The sequence below is a fragment of the Mesoplodon mirus genome, assembly GCF_964341445.2.
Source record: "Mesoplodon mirus genome assembly, chromosome: 7".
Taxonomy (NCBI): domain Eukaryota; kingdom Metazoa; phylum Chordata; class Mammalia; order Artiodactyla; family Ziphiidae; genus Mesoplodon; species Mesoplodon mirus.
In genome coordinates, this window is record NC_138983.1 from 73,392,496 (window position 1) to 73,414,861 (window position 22,366).

Genomic DNA, 22,366 nt, shown 5'->3' on the forward strand with positions numbered 1-22,366 from the left:
GTTTCTACCATCCTGTCTTCTCATAAGCTAGAAAGAGGTATAGTAGGTGACCTGGCTTCTTGTTTTGGTTATGCCATCAACTAAGTAATGCTGTGCAAATTATAGGTCCTATGAGTACCAGAAGAAATGCTAGGTTCATAGTTGATCCAGAAGAGCCTATCCAGATATAAATAATGTGTGCACAATTTTTAGACTAGGATACAATAGTGTGTTTTGATGTTTTATGAGGTTTCAAAGAAAACTCGCACTGATCTTGATTTCTCCAGAGTAGCTTAAGTTTTGGATGACATGCTCCTTTTCAATTTGCTTTTGTGTTTTTTGAAATTTTTGGCATATTACCTAAGGTTCAAGTAGGCAGTGAATTTCTTTATTCCAGATAAGTTCCAATAAAAGCAGTATGTGCAATTGGGTGAAATGTGACTAAAAATGGACAAAAATGGAGTTTAGGTAATAGGTGCATGAACTTGCACAACTCCCTACACCCCTTCTTTAATGCAGTGTGTGAAATTTGGGAGATATTGTTTTCTTCCAACTTGTAGTCAGTTCCCTTAGCCCTTATAGGACTATTCAAAAAGGGAATGAACCTGCCTATGTGAATACCAGATTGCAGGTGAATCTGCACTGTATCTTATAAAGAGGAGGTAAGACTTTGAAGTCAAAGAAGTCTTTGTTTGAATCTTGGCTCTGATGCTTATCATCTGTGCAGCTTACAGGGGGCACTTGATTTCTGAGTCCCCATTTCACCATTTTTATTTGGAAACAGTAACACCTATCTGATATTTGATGATACGGGATACTACTACTCTTTTGAGAAACTAAATCAAGCACAAAGAGGAAGGGTTGCCTTAAGCCCATCTTGGTGAAGCTGAACACCTTATAGGCTGAGTTTACGTAGTCTGCATATTAGACAATTTGTACAAGTTTCACAGTCATAACCAATTAATTTTATTTACGAAATACTTAACACTGTGTGCCAAACACTATTTTAAGTCCCTTACAAATATTGTCTCATTTTATCCTTATGGCACCCTATTTATTCTATCTGCACATTTTTAGAACATCACAAACATATGCTTTCTTCACAAAATCTGTTATCATTTCTGTTTAAGAGGTGAGTAAATCAGGAGCACACATGTATTATAAAACAACACCACGTCTCCTAACCATGTCTGCTGATGTGTGTGTGTGAGCGCACGCGCGCACATGTGTGTACACAGATCTGGATCAAGTGCTGTTTGTGCCACAAAGAAACCCAGACTGAGCTTCCAGCTTCCAAGCCCCTACCTTCTTTGGGTGCCACTTGAAACTTTTCTTTCCCAGATTTCCATCTGTCATTTTTAGCTTGCAAACAATTTTTCTTGTTCTGTTGTTAACTTTGACGCAGAGCTCTACTCTAAATACCTAACTTGAAATGTTTGTCACCAGAGCCCACAATGTGTGATTTGGGGGACAAGAGATTTCATATACATTTGTATACATATATTTATATGCATTTGGTTTCTGATGAACATACCAAGGCAGATATTGTCTAAACCTTTTTTTTCTTAGCCTCAGGGTACTGAGATGCTGGAAATAGGAAATGGTATTCGAATACTAAGATACACAATATATATCTTCTGGCAGAAACAGAGGAGCTCACAATTAATTGCTAAACTACAGAATGTTAAATCATCCAAGGGACATCGAATGATGTGGAAAATGACAATATTGTGAGAAGTTCTATTTACTTGAACTAGCATTCAACTATCTAAAGACATAATGGAGCTTTTTAAAGTTAGACCCATATTATTTATGTGATGATGGCAAAACATAACCATGACATGTTTCCAGGGTGACATTTTCCAACTGCAATTAAAAATCAAAACATTTGCTCACCGAGCTCTAATGTGAATAAAAGAAATCCTGCGTTAACAAGTTGCAGTCATCTTCATTAATGAGAAATTCTGCAGGTTAAGAACACAAAATTATTGGTTATCCAGCAGGGTTTGATAATAACCTATTCAGAGGGAAGTATTGCACAGTTGTGAGAACAAGTGGTTTCCTGTCAGAACAACCTGCAGAATATAGACTAATTCATTCAGCAAATATTTTTTGAGCATCTACTGTGGCCTCAGATTCTGAGACTATGGCACCACGGGGAGCAAAAATAATCACAGTACTTGCCTTGATAGGTCTTTCAGTCCAGTGGATGGAAGAGGAGATGGTAATCAATTATGCATAAATGAACATTTATATTTAAAACTGCAAAGGAAAGGGGCATGGAAATATGCTCTGCTAGTGTGTAATAAGGGGAACTAATCTAAGGCTAGCAGGGTAGTGCGGAGATGGCCTTAGGATGACTTTGCAATGTTTATCAAAAAACTTTATCAAGTCTATACCCCTTGAAATAGGACTTGTACATTGAGGCACTTTCCCTAAAGAAATAATTTGAGATGTGTTAAGCATTTTTTCTATAAGGACAAGGCATTGTTTTTATTATAGAAATGTTGGAAACATCTTAAATATTCAAAAGTAAGCACTTAGTTAAATTTATTATGTCCTTCAAAATTGTTTTGACTACCAAAAATCTTTAAAAAAGTGGAAAAATGTTTTTATTTTAATAAAAATGCTTAGTAAGAAAGAGTATCTACAAAACAGTTAGTATTTTAAATGCCTTTGCCTTTATCCTAACCCTGTCCTTTCTAGTTCCTCAATTGATTGTTTGATTTCAAATATATCAATAATCATACTAATAGCAACTGTAAGCTCTTCATACTAGCTACCATTTAGCACCAAATACTTTATATCCATTATTTCAATTGATCTGATGTAAACCAGTGAAATAGGCATTATTTCATTTATTTCTTTTCGTATACTGTGACTTTTAAATATGTCAACATAGATATGTATTCCCTGTGCAACAATGAAAGAATTGTTTCAATGCTCATGCTATTTACCATGAATTTCCTTATTGCCATTTTATCTAAGAGAAACCCCTTATCTTTTTGTGACAGCATTCTGCGAAGAGGGCTGCAGATATGGTGGAACATGTGTGGCTCCTAACAAATGTGTCTGTCCTTCTGGATTCACAGGAAGCCACTGCGAGAAAGGTAATCTTGTCTGGTGTGTGTGTGTGTGTGTGTGTGTGTGTGTGTGTGTTGGGGTTGGAGAGAGAGAGAGAGAGACTAGGCTTCAGAGGGAATGGAGGCTCTTTCTCTGGAGCTGTAGTACTGCGGGTTGACTTAATACATTATGTCTTGATGGTGGATGTGGCTCTCCTAAAGTTGGGTACCTTTTGATTACTCTGTAATAGGCATTCTCCTTCTGAAAATAGAGCTTCATTTGCCCTCCCTCCAACGTGTCTAATTTAGCAAGGTCGAGTCTTTTCTCTGCCTCTGTTTGCAGTGTGCATTTTTAGTGCTAATTAGAGATAAAGCCTGACAAACTGACCAGCTCCACTTAATCCTCTATTGGGTAGTGTCACAGGCAACCACTGGAGTTATAACAATCTGCTGCATCCACGGAATCTAAATTAGAACCACATCCTCCTTGTGTAAAAGCACATTAAATAATTCCAGCAGCAGGTTTTTTGGTGTGCTTGGGATTTTATTATAATATTGATTTATTAGGAACATTATCATTCATGGACCTGATAATATAAGCCAATTAGTATTGGTAAGATTCCATTATGTACAGCTTTCTATTTGCAGTAAATGTAGTGTTTACACTGGGCACTATTTGGTGAAATCTAGCTCTTTTATTAATTGGAGAAGTCCTCCTACCTGTGTGTAAATGAAATTGACATTCAATGCCAAAGTGGCAGTGTATGTATCAGTGCAAACAAGAGGTTTATGCCATGTAAAATTGAGTATTTCATTGTATTTTCCCATGAGTTTCATTAGGTTAAAATCACTATATTATGTGTTTCTGAGTCTGGAATGTCACACTTGACACTTCTCATAGTAGAGCATAGCAAAATGGAAATATGATGCTATAGTCCTTATCCCTATTATTAGATGAGGGAGAGTATGTTTTCATCTAATGCCAAAGATCTAAGCAAAGCTTTTGCTTCCTTGCCTTCATGTTAAAGGTTTCTGAATTTAAATAATAAATTTTTTAAATGAGCCTGTTTATTATACCCCAACTTGTTTGACATATTACATTGCACTGCCTATGTATTTATAAGGCAGCCTGATCCTTTTAAGAACATGTCAAAATTTAACTACATAAATTATTCAACAAGGAAATCAACAATGAGCATCATTGTTTCCATATTTTGTGATATTATCAACAAATCAGGTCACATTTATTAAATAATAATTACTTGGTTTGTCTTTTGAAAAAAGACTTATAAAAAGCCAAGTTCCACCTCTGAGAAGCATGAGAGAATTATCACATGGAACTGAAGCATTCTTGTCAAAAGCAAAGTAACTTAGCACACATAACCATATTGCAGTACATTTGATTTTAATTTGGTTTTCTAAAATGAAAAAAAGAATCTAAAGGTTTCTCATTATTTCCTCCAAAACTGCTATGTTTCCCTAAAATTAGAATACAGGAATTAATGGAGGCATAATGGTGATGATGATAATGCTAATGATGAGGGATTCTAATATTACTAATGATATACCATTTATCATGTACTAATTATGCATGAGACCTTTTAAATGATTATTTTAATATTAAGAACAAACAAAAGAGATAGATATTATTACACTCATTTTATAGGTGGCAGACTAAAGCTTGGGTAGATTAGGTAACTTCTGCAATGCTACAGAGCCCGTATTAGAACTGAGAATAAAACTCAACTTGTATTCCACAAACTACATTTTAAACCCTTGCATGTGTTTCAAAGGGATAATGGTGAACTTCCTGTAAAACCTGGGCTCCTGGTGAGTCAGAATATCTGGGGGAGGGTCCATGAGCCTGCACTTTCACCAAGCACTTCGGGTTGCTTGTTATAAACCAGTCATTTTTATATTGTCATAGTGATATTTAGCCAGAGCATCGACTGTAAAGTTCTTATTCTTTTCGCATCATAAAGAATTGGAGGAGAGCATTGATCTTAGACCAGGGCCTGAGTCAGTGGCAGCCCAGGAAGAATCAGTTATGGTTTCTGATGGCTTGCTGATTTGACCTCTCTCCTTTGCTCTGCTCAATAAGTGGCTGATTGAATCGGTGCTTACATTCTGGTCCATAATGTGGAACAGGAAAAAGTGAGATAAAGGAGAAAATCAAGACCAGAGGCAAAAGTAAGACAGAAGTTGGCAGGTCATCGGTTCCTAGATAAATATTAAAGTTGAGATTGAGAATTACTTACTCTTGAAAACTTATACAGTTGCTATAAGGTAAAAAAAAAAAAAAAAAGAATAAAATAAGGTTTCTCTGTATGTGATGTTGTCCTCCGTTTGTAGCAAAACCATTCCGTTTAATATTGGCCAATATTCTAGTTCTATGAGATTTTTTTATGGATAGCGTAAAGTACATGTTTTTCCAATCACTTGTGTGCAAGGGATCTAGGTGAATTATAGGATGAACACTAAAAACCTGTTTCATATCTTGTCAGAATTATTTTGTCATGCTCACTGTTAGCAATAAACATTAAATAATTCCACTTGACATTGAATAGTGATGCTAGATGCCTTGAGACACAAGGTGCAAAGGGGAAATACAAATGCATTGTGAATGTCTAATGGCATGGTTACATTAAGTGTTATATTTGGTTTGTTTTAATTTTAGGGCTAATTAAATGGTCCCATTTGAGCTATATAGAATCCACTTACATTTAGTTTTAAAAATGTTTCTTTTGCCCCCGCCCCCCCACCCCCCGTTACTGGTTTTATTCATTGCTTGTGATAGCCTTTCAGAATTCAAGTATATTCAGCTAAATCACTGAAAAAGAAAATGCCTATCTGAAATATAATGAAGTTGAAAATTCCACTCATGTTTGATGTGTAACACAGAGATGAACAACTCTGCATTTATTTTATATTGATAAGATTTTAGTAAATGTACAATTTTCATAACCCCACTCAAGATAAGCAAACATTTTACCTCCCTTGGTTTCTGGACAACGTATTATGTTGGCTCTTCTCTTACCCTTTGTTCCTTCTCTGTGCCCTTGGCTTTGATTTGGTTTCACATCTAACATGGAGATGTGTAAAGAGAGAGATGAGTGAAGAGCCAGTAAGAAGAGTCGTTGTGTTACTCTTAGGATAGAAAAGGTCCACCAGTGAAATTTCTTTGTAATCCTAGAGAGCTAAAAGGATATCATGCCACACTGATGTAAAGGAGCCAAATATAAAACAAAATGAAACAATACGAGTCGTCCTAGAGACTTTTCAAATATAAAATCAAAGAGTTACACTAAATCCAGAGGTATGTTACTTACCATAAAATAGCATAGTATCATCCTCTAAGAAGTGAATGTTTTCTACTTAGCATTAAGCAAATTTGCAAGCAACAAGTAGAGATTAAATATAAGGTAGCGAGCTTGTCTAATGAAGAGTTTCTTAACCTTGACACTATTGACACTTTGGACAGATAATTCTTTGTTGCAGGGGGCTGTCCTGTGCACTGTAGGATGTTTAGCAGCATTTTAAGCAGGCTTTTTAAAATTGATATATCTATCTGTCTAATAATATTAAAATATAAATATATAATATTTATATAAATATTTATATTTCTAAATATAAAATATAAACATTTTTTAGGAGACAGAAAATCATGTTTAAAGCATCTCTTCAGGAGTTCTAGAAGTACTTTGGGTTTACTGTAATTAGAAAATTCTTTTTTTGTTAAAGTATAGTTGACTTAACAATATTATATTAGCTTCAGGTGTGCAACCTAGTAGTTTGACATATTTATAGACTATACTCCATGCAAAGTTATTATAAAATATTGACTCTATTCCCTGTGTTGTACATTATGTTTTTGTAACTTATTTATTTTATATCTAGTAGTTTGTACCTCTAAATCCCCTTCACCTATCTTGCCCCTCCCCCAGCCCTCTCCCCTTGGGGAACCACTAGTTTGTTCTCTGTACCTGTGAGTCTGTTTCTATTTCTGGGTAATCAATAAATAGCAAAAAAGTTGAACAGCCTTGTCCATTCACAGTATAATTTCTAGTTATTTTTTTCTATTTTGCTTATCCGAAATTTCTAATTTCTCTACAATAAATATAAATTATATTTGTAATAAGAAATGATTTTTTAAAAGCGTAACATAAAGAGAATTTAAAATTCATGAAAAGAACTGCATTTTTCTCAGTGACTGGGGGCCTTTTAACCTTTCCTAAAGGGAAATGACTTTTTGCAGGATAATTTATTCTATTCTTTTCCCTGTGCTTCAGGGTGTTGTAGATATATAGGCAGAGGGTAGTAGTTTACCCTGAGTATATTGTCCATCCACCAAGTAAAAAGAATGGTCTGAAGAAAGAACTTGTCTTTTTTTCCAAATTTTAAATCTTGCCCCAATCTTGATGGAGCTCTACCAGTGTTCTATTTGCTACTGCTCTGCTCACCTCTGTTATGGAGAAAACTTTTGTAAGAGTCTTTACAAGGGTGGATAGTAGCTCCATTATCTAAATGGAGAAGAGGATATTTCCTTGCCAGGTATAACAGGACTCTGGGGAGGGCATTTTGGAAGGAGAATTAGTGCAAATTCACAGCAGTTAGGAGAGTTATTTAACTTTTCTTAGCATGAGCTTTCTCAGGTTGTTTGACACACGGTGCATGCTCAGTAAATGGCAACTTCTATTATTAATGTTGCTGCTATTGTTGTATAGCTAACAGGTGCTCAGGAAAGAGTAAGCAGGATTTTTGTGGCATCATACAAAAGGGAAGTACTAGGAGTTGAGGTTTCTCTGAGTTGCCCATCCAGTTGAACCCATCAAAAAAGGAGAGATGCAGATCCTCTTAAAAATTTCATTAAAGTCAGATGAGTATAAATTTGTTTGAGGAACTATTCCTTGCACTGATTCTTTCCAGAAATAGAGAATGGCAGAGGAGAGGCATTGCACTGGAGGATGGGGGGAGCCCAAACCCACCAACACTGAGATCATTCATGTTTAAAGCAGCTCAGCCTTGGGTTCAGCTGCTGAACCTATAGTATCTCGTTCCCCTCCTCTTCTCAATTCCACCCACTCAACTTTATTTTTTCAGCCGTGATGGAGAAATTGAACTAAAGATCTGACACACTTCTCCATGGCTCCAAAATGGAGTTGTCACTGAACTCTCAGATCTCTTTGGAGCAATTTCAAAACCCTGTCCATGGTCCTGTCAGGTTCACCATTTTGCCAGGTTTCTGACATCTGGAAAAATACCTGAAACCATTTTTCATTCTCATCTCCTTGGTGCAGAGCAAGTTTTCAAGTCATTTCAATATAATTGTAGGGAGCTATGCCTTCTGTTCACAAACAGTGATTTGGACTATAAAGATGTAGCCTGAGATAGTGTAAAGACTTCTAGACGGGAGGACATAGACCCGTGTTCTGCTACTAGATCTGCCATGAATTATTTAGCCTCTGTGAAGTGAAACTTGCATCAGCCCACTACCCATGGATTATGAGTCCCAACCTTTTGCATTTGTTATTTCTTGTAAGGCAGCTAGTCCCACCCTAGGGAACATATATGAGGATGTGTATAAATGTTACTCAGCCAGTCAGTAGTGGAGTTGTGGTTCTAACCCATGCATGACTGAATCCAAATTTTACACACTTTCCAATAACCTGTTGCCTCTTGCTCATATTACCTGTGTTCAAGGGCAATTAAATCTAACAGATTATATGCAAGGCTAAATAAATTATGTCCTTCTGTGAGTAATAAACCATACTCTCCTACTTGATGATGGGCATTGATTTATATATTCCCTTCAACATCTTTATTGCTCCTAAGGTGAGAAGAGAATAAACAAAATAGGAGTAAGAACACACCCTCTGACGTCATTCTAGGTCAGTCTCAGTTGGGTTCCACTGTTTACCATAATCTATGAGATTAGATCAGATATACATAATGTTTCTAAGCTTCAGTTCGCCACTAAAAAAGGGATATCAATATTACTTATTGCATATTATTATTGTGAGGTTATATGAAATAGTCTAAGACATTTGGTAGAGTGTCTGGCACATAGTCCACTCATCAGCCTGCCACAGTCTGAGAAGTCTGCACTGAGGAGATGTGGACACTTTCTCTTTTCTTCTTTCAGTATTGTATTTTAAAATTCATAGGTGTCAGGAATCTTATCCTGGGTGAGATAATTTTATGGGAAAGAGAATAAGGTCTCACGTAACCAGTACAGTGGGTTTCTAGTGTTGAGGCCCTCTGGATGAGCGATGCACAGTTGCTGGTTCTTCCTTTGTGAGGTGTTTTGGTAAGGGCCTTTGATCACGAATTACTTCCAAATGAAGTTCCCTTGACATGACAATCCTTTGATCTTCTGTAGCTCTGAGCTTGTGAAAGGCCACTTCTCTGTTGTGGCTCCTTTGCTCTGCAAGATTAACGTAAGATTAGGGTGATGCTCTGATGCTCTTTTGTAGGATTCCAATAAAGCAGACACTTTTCCCCTCCTTCAGTCCAAGTGCAGCCCTCTCTTAATGTGGTCTTTTTTTTTTTTTTTCCTCTACTATGTGACCGAGGCAGTGCCAGACCCAGGCATTAACCTTTAGGCTCTTAGGGCACAAGTCAAATATAATTTGCTTTGTCCCTAACCATCCAGAGGACATTTCTAGATATGCTTGAAGACTGTCACCGTGGGATGAGTTTAGAGAGGATGTTCTTCCTCCTCTTTCCTGCAAAAAGAAAAGAAAGGATGACCTGGAACTGGAAGCATGCCAAATCTCTCTCTCTAACCAAGTTCTCACTTTTGGCCTCATCACCATCCCTTACTAAATTTCTAGGTCTTTGTTTACAGAGCTGGACAGTGGTTCATGGTTAATGTAAGAAGGTGGTTAATGGTTAATGTAGGCACAGCTGATTTTTGAAAGTGTTATAAAGGTAGTCTAGCATACAGCTTTGAAACATAACATTATTATGTATCAGAACTCTAACATAGGAAAAGTCCAGTTTTAATATCCTATTATGTTTGAATTCAACAAATATTTGGTAAATGAATAAATGAGTATACGCAAGGACCCTAAATTTCACATGGTCCAGTCTTTTCATTTTATAGATCACAAGTTGTAATGGTTCCAGTTGAAATCTAATTTAAAAGACACTGAAGTAAAAATATATTATATTAGGGATGGAGGAGAGAAAGGCCATTAACAAGAATGCCATTAATAAGAATAGTATAGTATAGAAATTTTGTGTATTTCCAGTAGCTTTGTCAGCATGCTTTCCAGGAAGCAAAGTAAAGGGCACCAATCTTTTTAATGGATTGACATTCCTCATCAAACACATGAAAGCTATTAGGGATTACCTAGTCTAGTTAGTAATGCAGAAAATAATTCCTGACTATTTAGATGACAAGCGGTTCTTCCTCCCCACAGGGCAAGCTCATACTATTGAACTGTGAAAGTCAGGAGTTTGGTTCATAGGCTCATTTTTAATCCTCTGCCCTGGGAAATACAAACACCCTTGTAACTTGAAGCACAATGGCTAAACAGAAAGGAAATCCAGGCTTCTGTAAAAATATGACTGACTGGAGCCCAGAAATTACAAATTTTCCCTGGTAACTAGTATCCAAGAATTCTTTCTATCCAAGTATATTTAATGCACTGTAGATCATGTGGAAAAAGCCTAACTGAAGCCAATAGCTTGGCTGAAAAAGAATATAAACTCTTGCGACTTGCATCACTCCTAATAGGATCCACTGATTAGAAAAGGTAGTTGCCCGAAGATGTTCACTTGGGTCCAAAATATGAATCGAATAGCAATATCTATGCATTCATTTTGGTGGTGGTTGAAAAGATAAGAAGTTTCAGGTTTGGTGGGCTAATGTGGTTTTAAAGCATTCTCCAGTTTAATAGAGACCTTGAAGTTATCTGTGGGAGGCAACAATTTTAGCTAAGAAGATTGAGTCCATAAGGGGAGATTCTGGAAGATTATTTTATTAATCTTGCTAAGAAAACCTTTCAGTACCTCCTCAGTGCTTACAACATAAAGTCCATCTTCCATAGCGTGATATCTAACGACCTCCCTGATTGGACCTCTGCCTACCTCTCCAGCTTTATTTCCTCCTTCTCCCCCACATACATCTTAAATCCCAGCCCATTCTAAACTACTCTGGTCACTGAAATGCACCTTATTTTTTCAAATCTCAGAGCTTTTGCCTGTAATGTTCTCTCTGCCTGTAACACACATACAGGCTTACATGTTGATCACCAATATCTGATATTAATTAAAATACAAGCGTACCTCGGAGATACTGCAGGTTCAGTTCCAGACCACTGCAATGAAGTGATTATCACAATAAAGCAAGTCACACACATTTTTTGTTTTTTTGCGTATAGAAGTTATGTTTACACTATACTGTAGTCTTTTAAGTATGCAGTAGCATTATGTCTCAAAAAAACACTGTACATACCTTAATTTAAAAATACTTATTACTCAAAAATGCTATCATCTGAGCCTTCAGTGAGTTGTAGTAGTAACATCAAAAATCACTGCATTAGCACATTATAAATCAACTATACTTCAATAAAAAAATAAAGGAAAAAAAATCACTGATCACAGATCACTGTAACAAATGTAACAGTAATAAAACAGTTTGAAAGATTGTGAGAATTACCAAAATGTGGCACAGAGACAGGAAGTGAGCAAAGTGCTGTTGGAAGAAAAGTCCCGGTAGACTTGCTTGACACAAGGTTGCCACAAACCCTCAATTTGTAAAGAACACAATGTCTGCCAAGCACAATAAAGCAAAGCACAATATAACAAGGTGTGCCTATAATGGAAAAGATTGGTTATTGAGGGTCTCTAATTATCTGGAATCCTCATGATCTGCTCCCTCTCAAAATATTCCTCCCACCATCTTCCCCTTTCCAGTTGATGATGAAATCTACCCTTTCCCATTCTCTGGATCAAGACCTTGAAATTGTCCTTGACTTGCTTCTTTTGCACAGCACATCCAAATCCTTGCTCTGCCTTTAAGATATATTTGGAACCCAAACATTGTATCATCTCCACCACTACCACTCCTGTGCATGACATCATCATCTTTAATCTAGATTATGGCCAGAGCCTCCTAACTCATCTCCCATCCACTGTTGTACAACTATCATCTCTTTTTAGCATGGTAGTCAAGGGGACATTGCTAAAAAATAGGTTAGATGGAGACACTTCTCTGCTCCAAACCCTCCATGGCTCTCCATTTTCACTCAATAAAAGTCAAAGTCGTTACAGTGGTCAAGACTCTTCATGCTCTGAGCCCCACTCCCTATTCCTTCTCTGTCCTCGCTGTTCACTGTGCTCTCCGTCACTTGAATACCTTGTTTTCCAGTCATGTTTTCCTTACTGTTTGGTTGCTTGGAATGTTCTTCCCCCAGATATTTTCATGGTCAGCTCCCTCATGTCATTTAGGTTTCTGCTCAAGTGTTACCTCCTCAGGAAGACCTTCACCCCTAACTAAAATAACATATCTCTTCCTGCTTGTCACTCTTTTATGGTCATCAGAGCTCATATCACTCTCTGATATGATAATGTTGTTTTGTCTGGTCCAACTGCCCAGCCAGAATATAAACTCCATGAGGGCAAGAGTTTTTTATATCTTATTGTCACTGTGTTTCCAGGGACCAGGGCAACACCTGGCACATAGCAGCTGCCCAAAACATTTGTTGAACAAATAGATTCTTTAACAAGAATCTCTTTAAGTTTTTGTGTTAGTCTCCAAAGCCACGATACTGTCATCATGACATATCTTGGGAAGAATGAGAAAAATAATGTTGTCAATCACACACTTTCATCCCCGGTATTTTTAGATCAAGTGTAATCAGAGTTATCCTTGATGTTTTCTTCTCCCTCACATTCCCATTCGATCAGTCACCACAATCTGTTTTTTCTCCATCCTACTGCCTAGTCTAAACCACTGTCATTTGGGTTTTGCTTGGAATGATAGCAAAAGGCAAATCTCCAGGTCCCAAGTCCTGCTCTTTCCTCACACAAAAAACGGTTCTTTCTGCTGAATTGCAGCCAACATAATCCCTATAAAATGCAAATGCAATCAAATCATTTTCCTGCTAAAAAACCTGAAATGGTTTCTAGTGCCCTTAGTGTAAACTCCAACCTGGACTCTCTCTGAGTCCATTCCCCATTTCAAGTTATAATCAATAACTTGAATTTTTCCCAAACTGAACTTTTTTACATTTTCTCAAAGCAATGATCTTCTTTTCTTTTTTTTTTTTTAACATCTTTATTGGAGTATAATTGGTTTACAATGGTGTGTTCGTTTCTGCTTTATAACAAAGTGAGTCAGCTATACATATACATATATTCCCATATCTTTTCCCTCTTGCATCTCCCTCCTTCCCACCCTCCCTATCCCACCCCTCTAGGTGGTCACAAAGCACTGAGCTGATCTCCCTGTGCTATGCAGCAAAAGCAATGATCTTCTTACTGCAGGTCTCCACCCAGGGTATTTGCTCTACCTGGAACTCTTTGCTTCTCTTTCCCCACCTTCCTTCTTCCTCGCACCTTATCCAGCCCCCATCTTCCCTTGTTATCTTACTTAGATTTTACTTAAGCTTTTCTTCAAAAATATTTTTCAGACTTCCTAGTTAACGGTAAGTCCCTTCCTATGTGCTCCGTATCAACTTGGTTTTCCCTTTCATAAAATGGATTACATTTAATAGCATGTTTACTTATTTTCTCTCCCCTTTCTTCCTACCACCCATCCCTGTAGCATAGCCAGCATATATGTTTAACTTCTCTTGCCCCACACAAAAAAAAACCTATAAAACATTAACTTGATTCAGCAACTATTAATCCACAGTGTCTCCAAACCAAAATGGCCTATGTCCTAACCACTTTTCTTCCATCCCTTTCCTGGTCCTATTCTTCCCACTTCAAGGTGTTAATGATAAAGAATATAAATTAGATCATATGGGATCTGTATAACATGTTTCTGGATGAAGGAAGCATTAGCATCTATGAAGACAACATTAATAGACATAAACTAGATGGTTCATTTCAGGAGGAGAAGCAAGTCCTTCCTTCCTCCCATAGACAAGCCCCAGCCTGTCTTAACATACCCCTGACCCAGGTAAGCCTGCCCAGATATGGCACCTCCCTGTTTCTTAAATTGGCACGTAGTCCTGTTTGGATTGGACCACTTGATTAGAAAAGTCAAAGAACTGCGAACTGCACTTTTAAGCACTTTTTGATTTACTGTCAGCAAATTATTATGGCACTCTCTTTCAATAAAATGATCTCAACTACCCAATAGCAAGCTTTAACTTTTCCAGCTACTTGGTCTCCAGTTATGTGGAAATACCATGGTCACTTATGCATTCCCCACTAACTCCATGGATTAGCATTTTAGAGATGTTTACTTTTTTTTCTCTGCATATTTTTCTCAGTGTCTCTTGCAGTAGCTGTACTTCTCCAATCTCTAAGATTTTAGTCAGAATGATGAAGGCACTATTTAACCTTCATAGCTATTATTTAATGCTTAGGCTAGACCTTAATTGAGGCTAGAACTTGTGCTGAGTGCTTGACATATATTATAGTATGTTATTTAACATACTATACTATAACCCAGAAGTCTGGCACTGATTAGCACCCTCCAAACCTGTATTGCTTGTCTAATTTCATTATATAATTCTGTACTGTTCCCACTTGCCATTTTTCAAGCATATAAGCATATCTCAGGTTCTTTGCACCTGGTGTTTTTTCTTTCTGGAATATTCTTTCTCCATATATCTCGGTGGCTCATTTCTTTACCTCCTTCAGGTCTCTATTCAACTGTCAGTCTCAGTGAGGCCTTTCCTACTCCTTTGTTAAAATTGCAACCCTAAATCTTGCCCCAATCAATATCACCTCCATTCTCTGATTTATTTTTTTTTCTCTTTGCACTTATCACCATTTATGACACTGAATATATCACTAATCTATCTTGCTTATTCTTTCTTCTCCCACGGGAAGGTTGACCACCATGATGGCAGAGATTGTTTTCGGTGTTTGCTGCTATAGCCCAGTTCTTAGAATAGTGCCTGGCACTTAGTATACATGCAAGAAATTGTGAATCATTGATGATTATCATCATTTATCGAGTAAATTGGGATTAAGAACTGTAAAGTAATATGACCAAGATTATAGGGCTAGGAAGTGTCAGAGACGTAATTTGAACAGTTCTTTGTGCTTCAAAGCTCTGGGTTTTAAACACTGTCCTTTGCTGCCCTTCTCCAAAAGGCAAGGCTGATTATCTTTAACAATTGTCAGAGCTCATCTCTTGTGTTGTTTTTCTCAGTTAAACTCTGAATTCTAAGCGTGCCACTGTGATTCCTTCATATACCATCGACACTGTGGTGATGATCTGAGAGACTAACTTTCCTCGTTATACTTTAGTTGATACCCTCTTCCTTAGAATGGGACTAGTGTAATAGAAGTATTTCATGTAGTATAGATCTTTACAGTCTCCAGTGCATGTTTCCAGGAACTGTATCATCTCTCTTTTCATCTCATAACAATTCCATGGAGGATATATTATCATCATTCTAGTTTTACAGATGAGGAAACTGAGGCCAAGAGATTAAAGAAACTGCTCAAGTTTGTAAGGCTAATAAGGGGGACAGCTGGGACTTGAATTCTTGTGTGGTGATTTAAAATTCCATGCTCTTTAAGTTTTTGTTCATTATTATGTCATGCCACCTGTCTCTCTCCTACAGGAGTCTTCAAGTCTCTTAGCTCCAATTCATTAACATGTAGGCTGAATTTGGAAGTGCCAGAAGAATGCCATTGTTATGCCTTTTACTCATAAGGCATTCCTGAATTAGCTGGGGCACAGCGTAACCTTTCGAGATGAACTGCCTCAACCACTCACCATGTGGCATTGACCAAGTTGTATAACTTCTCAGGCGTGCAAGTCACAGGACCTGGAGAAAGTCTAATTAGTAAATAGTAGATGATGATAAACTGGTAGATTGTAAAGAATCACAGTGCAAAGACTGTCATTTATAATTTCTCTATTTGAGAGCTGTGTTATCAATTGTAGCCAACATTTATATAGCTCTTTGTAGTCACAGACTCTTTCAAAGATACTTTCTTTTTAGAACACCCCAATAAAGCAGTGTGAAGTAAGCTTCATGTCCATCTTACAGACAAAGAAACAATATTCATGTAGATTAAAATGGCTTTTCTAAGTTCATCCAGTTAGTAAGCCTTGAGCTGGTATTCTAATATGGGTCTTTTAGTTCCACCACTCCAGACTTTGAACTTGAGGTAGAATAAAGGCAATGTGAGCCTCCCAATGTTGATGCCACTCCAACAGAGATTAATGCCTAAATATTGTTCTTTAAAAACCCTGAACATGTTAGGGCATGACTTAACACATCCTCAGAGTAGTGACATTTTAAAAATCAGAAGGAGACAAGATGTCTGAACAGATGTTTGCAGGTAAGCAGTGTACCAACAATTTGGAAGTTTCTGGAGAGATCTGAAGTCTGTTATATACTTTTCTGCAGATCTTTCCCTGATCTAACACCCTCAGTTTTTTTCTCAAGGTAAACTTATTTTAATGTAAATACATTTTCATTAAGTGAAACATCTTGCTTATAATTTAATAGTAGTTACCACTCAAGTGCTGGGCACCTGAGCAGAAACTATTTTCCTATTCTTCAGTCTATTAATATACCTGTAGTCAATATTTTTGAGGTGACTATGTGCCAGCCACTATTACAAGTACTTAAATGGATTATAGGATAAATACTATTATTATCCTCATTTTATGGGCGAGGGAACTGAGGCTTGAACAGCTGTTAGGTTGGAGATCAGAATTTGCTTCTACAGTGCAATGGGCAGTTTCTATTGTCCCAGCTGTCTGTATCATTGAAGGTATTCCTGGAAAATAAGTTCTGTAATTATTTATTTAAATCACTCTCCCTTTCTCTCCTCAGTTTCTGCAATAATTAGCTGAGATGTTATCTAATAAAACCCTTGATTGGTAAATGTCAGATTCATCCCCTTTTGTTTAAGGGTGACCTCAAGACTTGAAATAATCCTAAGAGTGCAGGAAGAGGGAAAAGCAGGAGATCTGGAAAACTCACAAAAAACTTAATAAACATTTATTGAAATATAATCTGTAGATAGAGAAGCACACAAAAGATAAGTATATCACTCAATGAATTTTTAAAAACTAAAGACATCTTTGAAATCAGGAACAAGATTAAAATATAGAACCTTAACTGCATCCCAGAAGCACCCCTTCCTGTCCTCTTCCAAGACCCCACCAAGAGGAACCACTGCCCTGACTTATAGCACCGTAGAAGAGTTTTGCCTGTTTTTGAAAGTCATTACAAATGGAGTCAAATTGTAAGTCCTCTTTTGTGTCTGACTTCTTTTGCTCAACAATAGATTTGTAAGGTTTATCCATGCTGTTGCTTATAGTTGCAGTTATTTAATTCTCATTGTGAAATAGTATTTCACCTTGTGAATATGCCAAATGTATTTATTCATTCTATTGTTGGACCTTTGAGTTGTTTCCACTTTTGCTTATTTTGCCAGACTAAAATCCTTGTATTTGACTTTGGGTTACCGTATGCAAGTATTTCCATATATCTATATATCTAGGAATGGAATTACTGGAATATACTTGGGTTCAATTTTAATAGATACTGCCAAACAAACAGCTTCTCAAAGTGGCTGTACCTATTTATATTCCCAGTAGACACAGATGAGAATTCTAATTGCACCACAGTTTTATCAATACTTATTTACTATCTTTTTCATCTTAGCCATACTGCTGTTGTGGTATTATATTCTTGGTTTTAATTTGCACTTCTTTGATGACTAATATAGTTGAACATATATGTTTATTGTCCATTTGATTTTTACTGTTTTATGAAGTATCTAGTCAAGTCTTTTTCCCTTTTATCTAAGGCACTGTCTGTTCTTTCCTAATGCCCAGTTTTAAAAGGCAAATAGTTATACATGATTAGTTATGAAAACACAGCAATTTCTTGTTCCTATCCTACTCCATTCCTCCTCTCCAGAGTCAATCATTTTCTTTTCTACATCTCTGATTATAAAACATTCATAATATTATATCTTGATTTCTCAGTTTTAGGCATTATCTATTGACCACCAGGGAAGATGAAGAATTATATCTTTTCAACCTCTCACTCAAAGTGCACGCACAGACACACATAGACATGCCGACATACACACCGCACACAAACACTTCTTATTTCCTTCTTCTTCAGTTTCATTAGGTCAGTATTGTTTATCTTTTTATTTCTATGATATTTTTACGCACGCTGCAGAGTTAGCTATGTTTATTTCTCCTGTATTGTACAAATGCTTGCTTTACCTGGATTTAATTATTATCTCATTTTGTTATTGTTTATTTGCTCAGTTTTTTATTCATTCAACAACCATTCAATCTCAGATATTCCTCAAATAATATTGGGTTGGCCAAAAAGATGTTACAGAAAAATTCGAATGAACTTTTTGGCCAACCCAATACTATCATCCCAGTGCCTTCATATATTTCATATTTTACAACTTTAACTCAATGAAGAAAGCTTTTCCAAAGCCTTCTGACCTCCTCCATTCTACACTGGAAGCTTGTTAGGTGTACAGCACAGCTGGGATTTTTTGGATAGCCTTTCAACATCATCTCATTTCCGTTGGATCTCCTGTTTTCTGAATCCTGTCTATTTTTCATTTTTGCATTACATCCTTATTTAGAGGACGGATATTTAATTAGCTTCCTAAGTGTGCATGGAAGATAAATTGTTCAAATGTTGCATGTCTGAAAACGTTTCTCCTCTACTTTTGCATTATTTGATAGTTTGGATAGATTAGATATTTTCTCAAACCTATCTTCCAAATTTATTGTTATTTATTTCTATTATCCTGTTTTATTGCTGTTTTCTGAATGTTCTCTTTATATTGTTTCCAGTTCTTGTAGCAAGTGTCTTCTTTGACCTTTTCAGAGATAATAGCAAGAATTACTTTTAAAGTTTTTTTTATTACTTAATATAATATGTTTTTCATAAATTGACTTTTTTTCTTCTAGTTTGTTCTTATCTTTGTATTTTCTCAAAAATCTAGTAGCTTTGGCTATCTGCTTATTTTTGTGAGTGAGACATTAAAAAGTTGGTTGAAAATTCAGTTTACCTATGTGTGATATTGATATAAATGATTTTAGGTTTATTCTTTTGAGCTATTCAGATTTTTTAGAGAAGATTCTTCCAGTCTAATGGAAGGGATCAATGACATTTCTGGAAGAATTATACTTGGTTGCTAGCACTCTGAGAGCCAGGTGGGATGGATAAGGCAAAGGGTTTCAAAATTCAGTATGTGTATTTCCACTGAATCCCCCATTTTTAGTATGGTATCTTTGCTGTCAACTGTCTTCCAGTTTCTGTGGTACCCTCTGCTGAGAAGAAAACTCCAGTCATTGCTGGGGCAGGAGAAAGGCCAGGAGTCTGGCTGGGGTGAGGGAACATCTCTGAGGAGTCTAACTGCTTCTTTATCTAGTTTCCAATTAGTTTTCCTCTTTTAGCCTCACTATTCCATGCAGTGCCAGAGATACCTGATGCCACCACTTTCTGTGTTCTGTGGTGTAAATCATCTTGCTTTCTGGCTTCCCCACTGCAGGCTATGAGTCATTTTCCTTAGGTCTTCTGAGTCAGTTAACTCTCACCCACCTCTTTTCCAGCTTCCAAAATTATGTTGCCCATGTCTCTTCTCCAATGTCCTTTGCCTTTTGAGGGTTTATGGCCTTCATAATTTGTCTTTGATATTATTTTATTAGTGTGTCATGGAGAAAGTAGAGGTAGATGTGAGTATTTAATCCGGCATCTTTAATTGGAATTTAGCCCCTCCGTTCTAAAAGTGTTTCTGACTCATAAATGAAGAGTCACAAGAGACCATGGATGAAAATGTATATACAATAATAGTAGTTTAAATGAATGTAGAATTAGAGGATATAAAATGTATTTTTCTTTCAGAAAAGAGAAGATTGGGGGAAGGGATATAATTTAATTTATAAGTATCCCTCTCTAAAAAAATTACTCTCTCTAAAAAAATATTAGAAGAGGCTTCCTGGAAAGATAGATATTTCCCCTTTGGAAGTACAGTATCTGACTAATTTCAAAGACCAATAGAGCATTATTTATGATGTTAAATGTTTGCATTATTTCTTTAAATTTGCAGGATGTTTTGGAAATTGGGGCCATAAATTGCCTTTCCACTAAGGATAATTAAGTCAGGTTTTAAAAAAAAACAAGAGCTATTTCACATGAAATTTCATTTGAAATGTAATTTCAAATGATTTGGAAGTGGGCCTTTCAGTGGCTTGGGAAATGACCAAGGGAAAATAAGTGAGAGGAAATGGCAAAGGGAAATTTAGTACATAATTGGGGTTGAAGGACCATCAAGATACCATAGAGATAAGCACTGGGCTCAGACTTATTTAACAACTTCATTAATGATCTGGAAGAAGGAGGATTCAAGTTAATTAAATCTGCAGATGGTCCTTAGTGGAGTTACAAATACCAGGGCGAACTAAGAAATAATACAGGAAGACCTGGAGGTCAAAAGCTTTGATAGCTTTGGGCACAGAAGAGCAAAATTAAATTTGGGAACGATAATTAAAATTGAATACACTTTGTTTAATGAAAAAATAGGAGTTAAACTACAGACAATTGGTGCTGAATAGAAAATAGTAAAGCTGAAAGAAATCCTGTGGCTGATGAATAAGTTATTTAGACAAGAGCCTTGCTTTGTGACTCCAGAAATAAATTCATTTTAAAAAGAACATGTACTTTTTAATATATTTTCTGTGTGCATAATATTCATAAAACATTTAGTCACCAAGAGATGGCTGACATTAAAAACACAAATAAGAATCTCTCTAACCTCAGATGTATTTACACTCTATCAGTAGTAAGGTAGGTGGAGTAGAATCTCACAAAAATATTATAATGGATTAATGAGGTTAAGATCAAGAAATGATGAGAAGTATATGATGTGGAGGAACCACTGAGAGGTAACTGACTACAAAATAGATGATTTCAACTTTTTGATATAGACTCTTTGTGTTAATGTGGTGTGAGGTTGGGAAGATTGTTGGGTAATTTTACACCCTGTCCCAGTAGTACCGTTCACTGTAGGGCACCCTCTCAGGTCTGGGTGTTTAAGAGTTTGTCTGGTTTCAGTAGTATGGTCAATAGAATGGAAACCAACCAAGGCCTGGGGACAGTAGAGCAGCCTAAATGAAATTATAGTGATAACTATCAGAATGGAAATCATATGTACGCAAAGACATACAAGGGCAAGATGTCAACCACTTATTGAATACCTTGCCTGTGTCAAGATTATTCCAAGCAATTTACATTAAGTTAACTCCTTTAATGCTCACATTCAATCTACAGGATTAGACATTATTCTCATCTCCAAATTGCAATCAAGAAAACAAGCCTAGGAAATGTAAGAAAATCACCTAAGGTTAAGTGCCAATAAGCATGGGTAAACTGGAATTCAAACCAAGGGCTTTCTGTTTCTAAGATCTATGTGTGTGTGTGGTTTTTTTTTCCAACTATGTTACACCATTTGTCACAGAATACTAGCATAAATAATATATGTAGAACTCGTGTGTGTGTGTATTTTGTCTGTTCTTTAGAGTTTTAGGTAGAGAAACATTCTTCTGAGACTCATTGACAGAGTTATTCTTGTATACTATAAAGTTGTGAGCAGATTTCACTCTGTGCAGTTTTCAATGCAAAATCGTCTTAAAGGAGTGTTTTGTACTTGGGTTAATTGTTTTGTGTCTTGGGAGAGGAGACACATTAACTAACATGTAGCAGAAATTATATAATAGGATAGTGCCATTCCCAACTATTGTCACCCAGAGTCACCATGTTTTAAAGTTTAAGTATTAGTATGTTTAAGAGGTAATGTTTATATATGTTAGCAGATTCAGATACTCTGCATTTTAGGTAAGGAGATATATTGGAAATCTTTCCATCTGTCTTTCAGCTGTAAGTTCCCCTACTCAGAAGGAACAAGAATTACCAATTTCTTGTGTGTAGGCTACTAGGCCACCAATTTTAACAGGACCCAGATGATGTGGGTTTTTTTAGAGGTGATGAGGGCAGCTTGTGTGTGTGTGTGTGTGTGTGTGTGTGTGTGTATGTATGTATATATATATATATATATATATATATATACATACACACACACACACAAGAGGCATTAAGTGGGTCAGAGAGAATTAAGATACACTTCAC

General features: G+C 36.5%; 1 protein-coding gene across 3 annotated transcripts in view; it reads left to right on the forward strand.

Moving 5' to 3' along the window:
- The window catches only part of NELL1 (neural EGFL like 1), a gene marked incomplete at both ends in the record, with an annotated part of 913,276 nt that overhangs the window by 664,088 nt on the left and 226,822 nt on the right, over positions 1–22,366 (forward strand). For all 3 annotated transcript variants that reach the window (XM_082626303.1, XM_082626304.1, XM_082626305.1), the window contains one exon: positions 2,994–3,089. In XM_082626303.1, the coding sequence (XP_082482429.1) occupies positions 2,994–3,089 (96 nt within the window). The remainder of the gene's footprint in view (positions 1–2,993; positions 3,090–22,366) is intronic.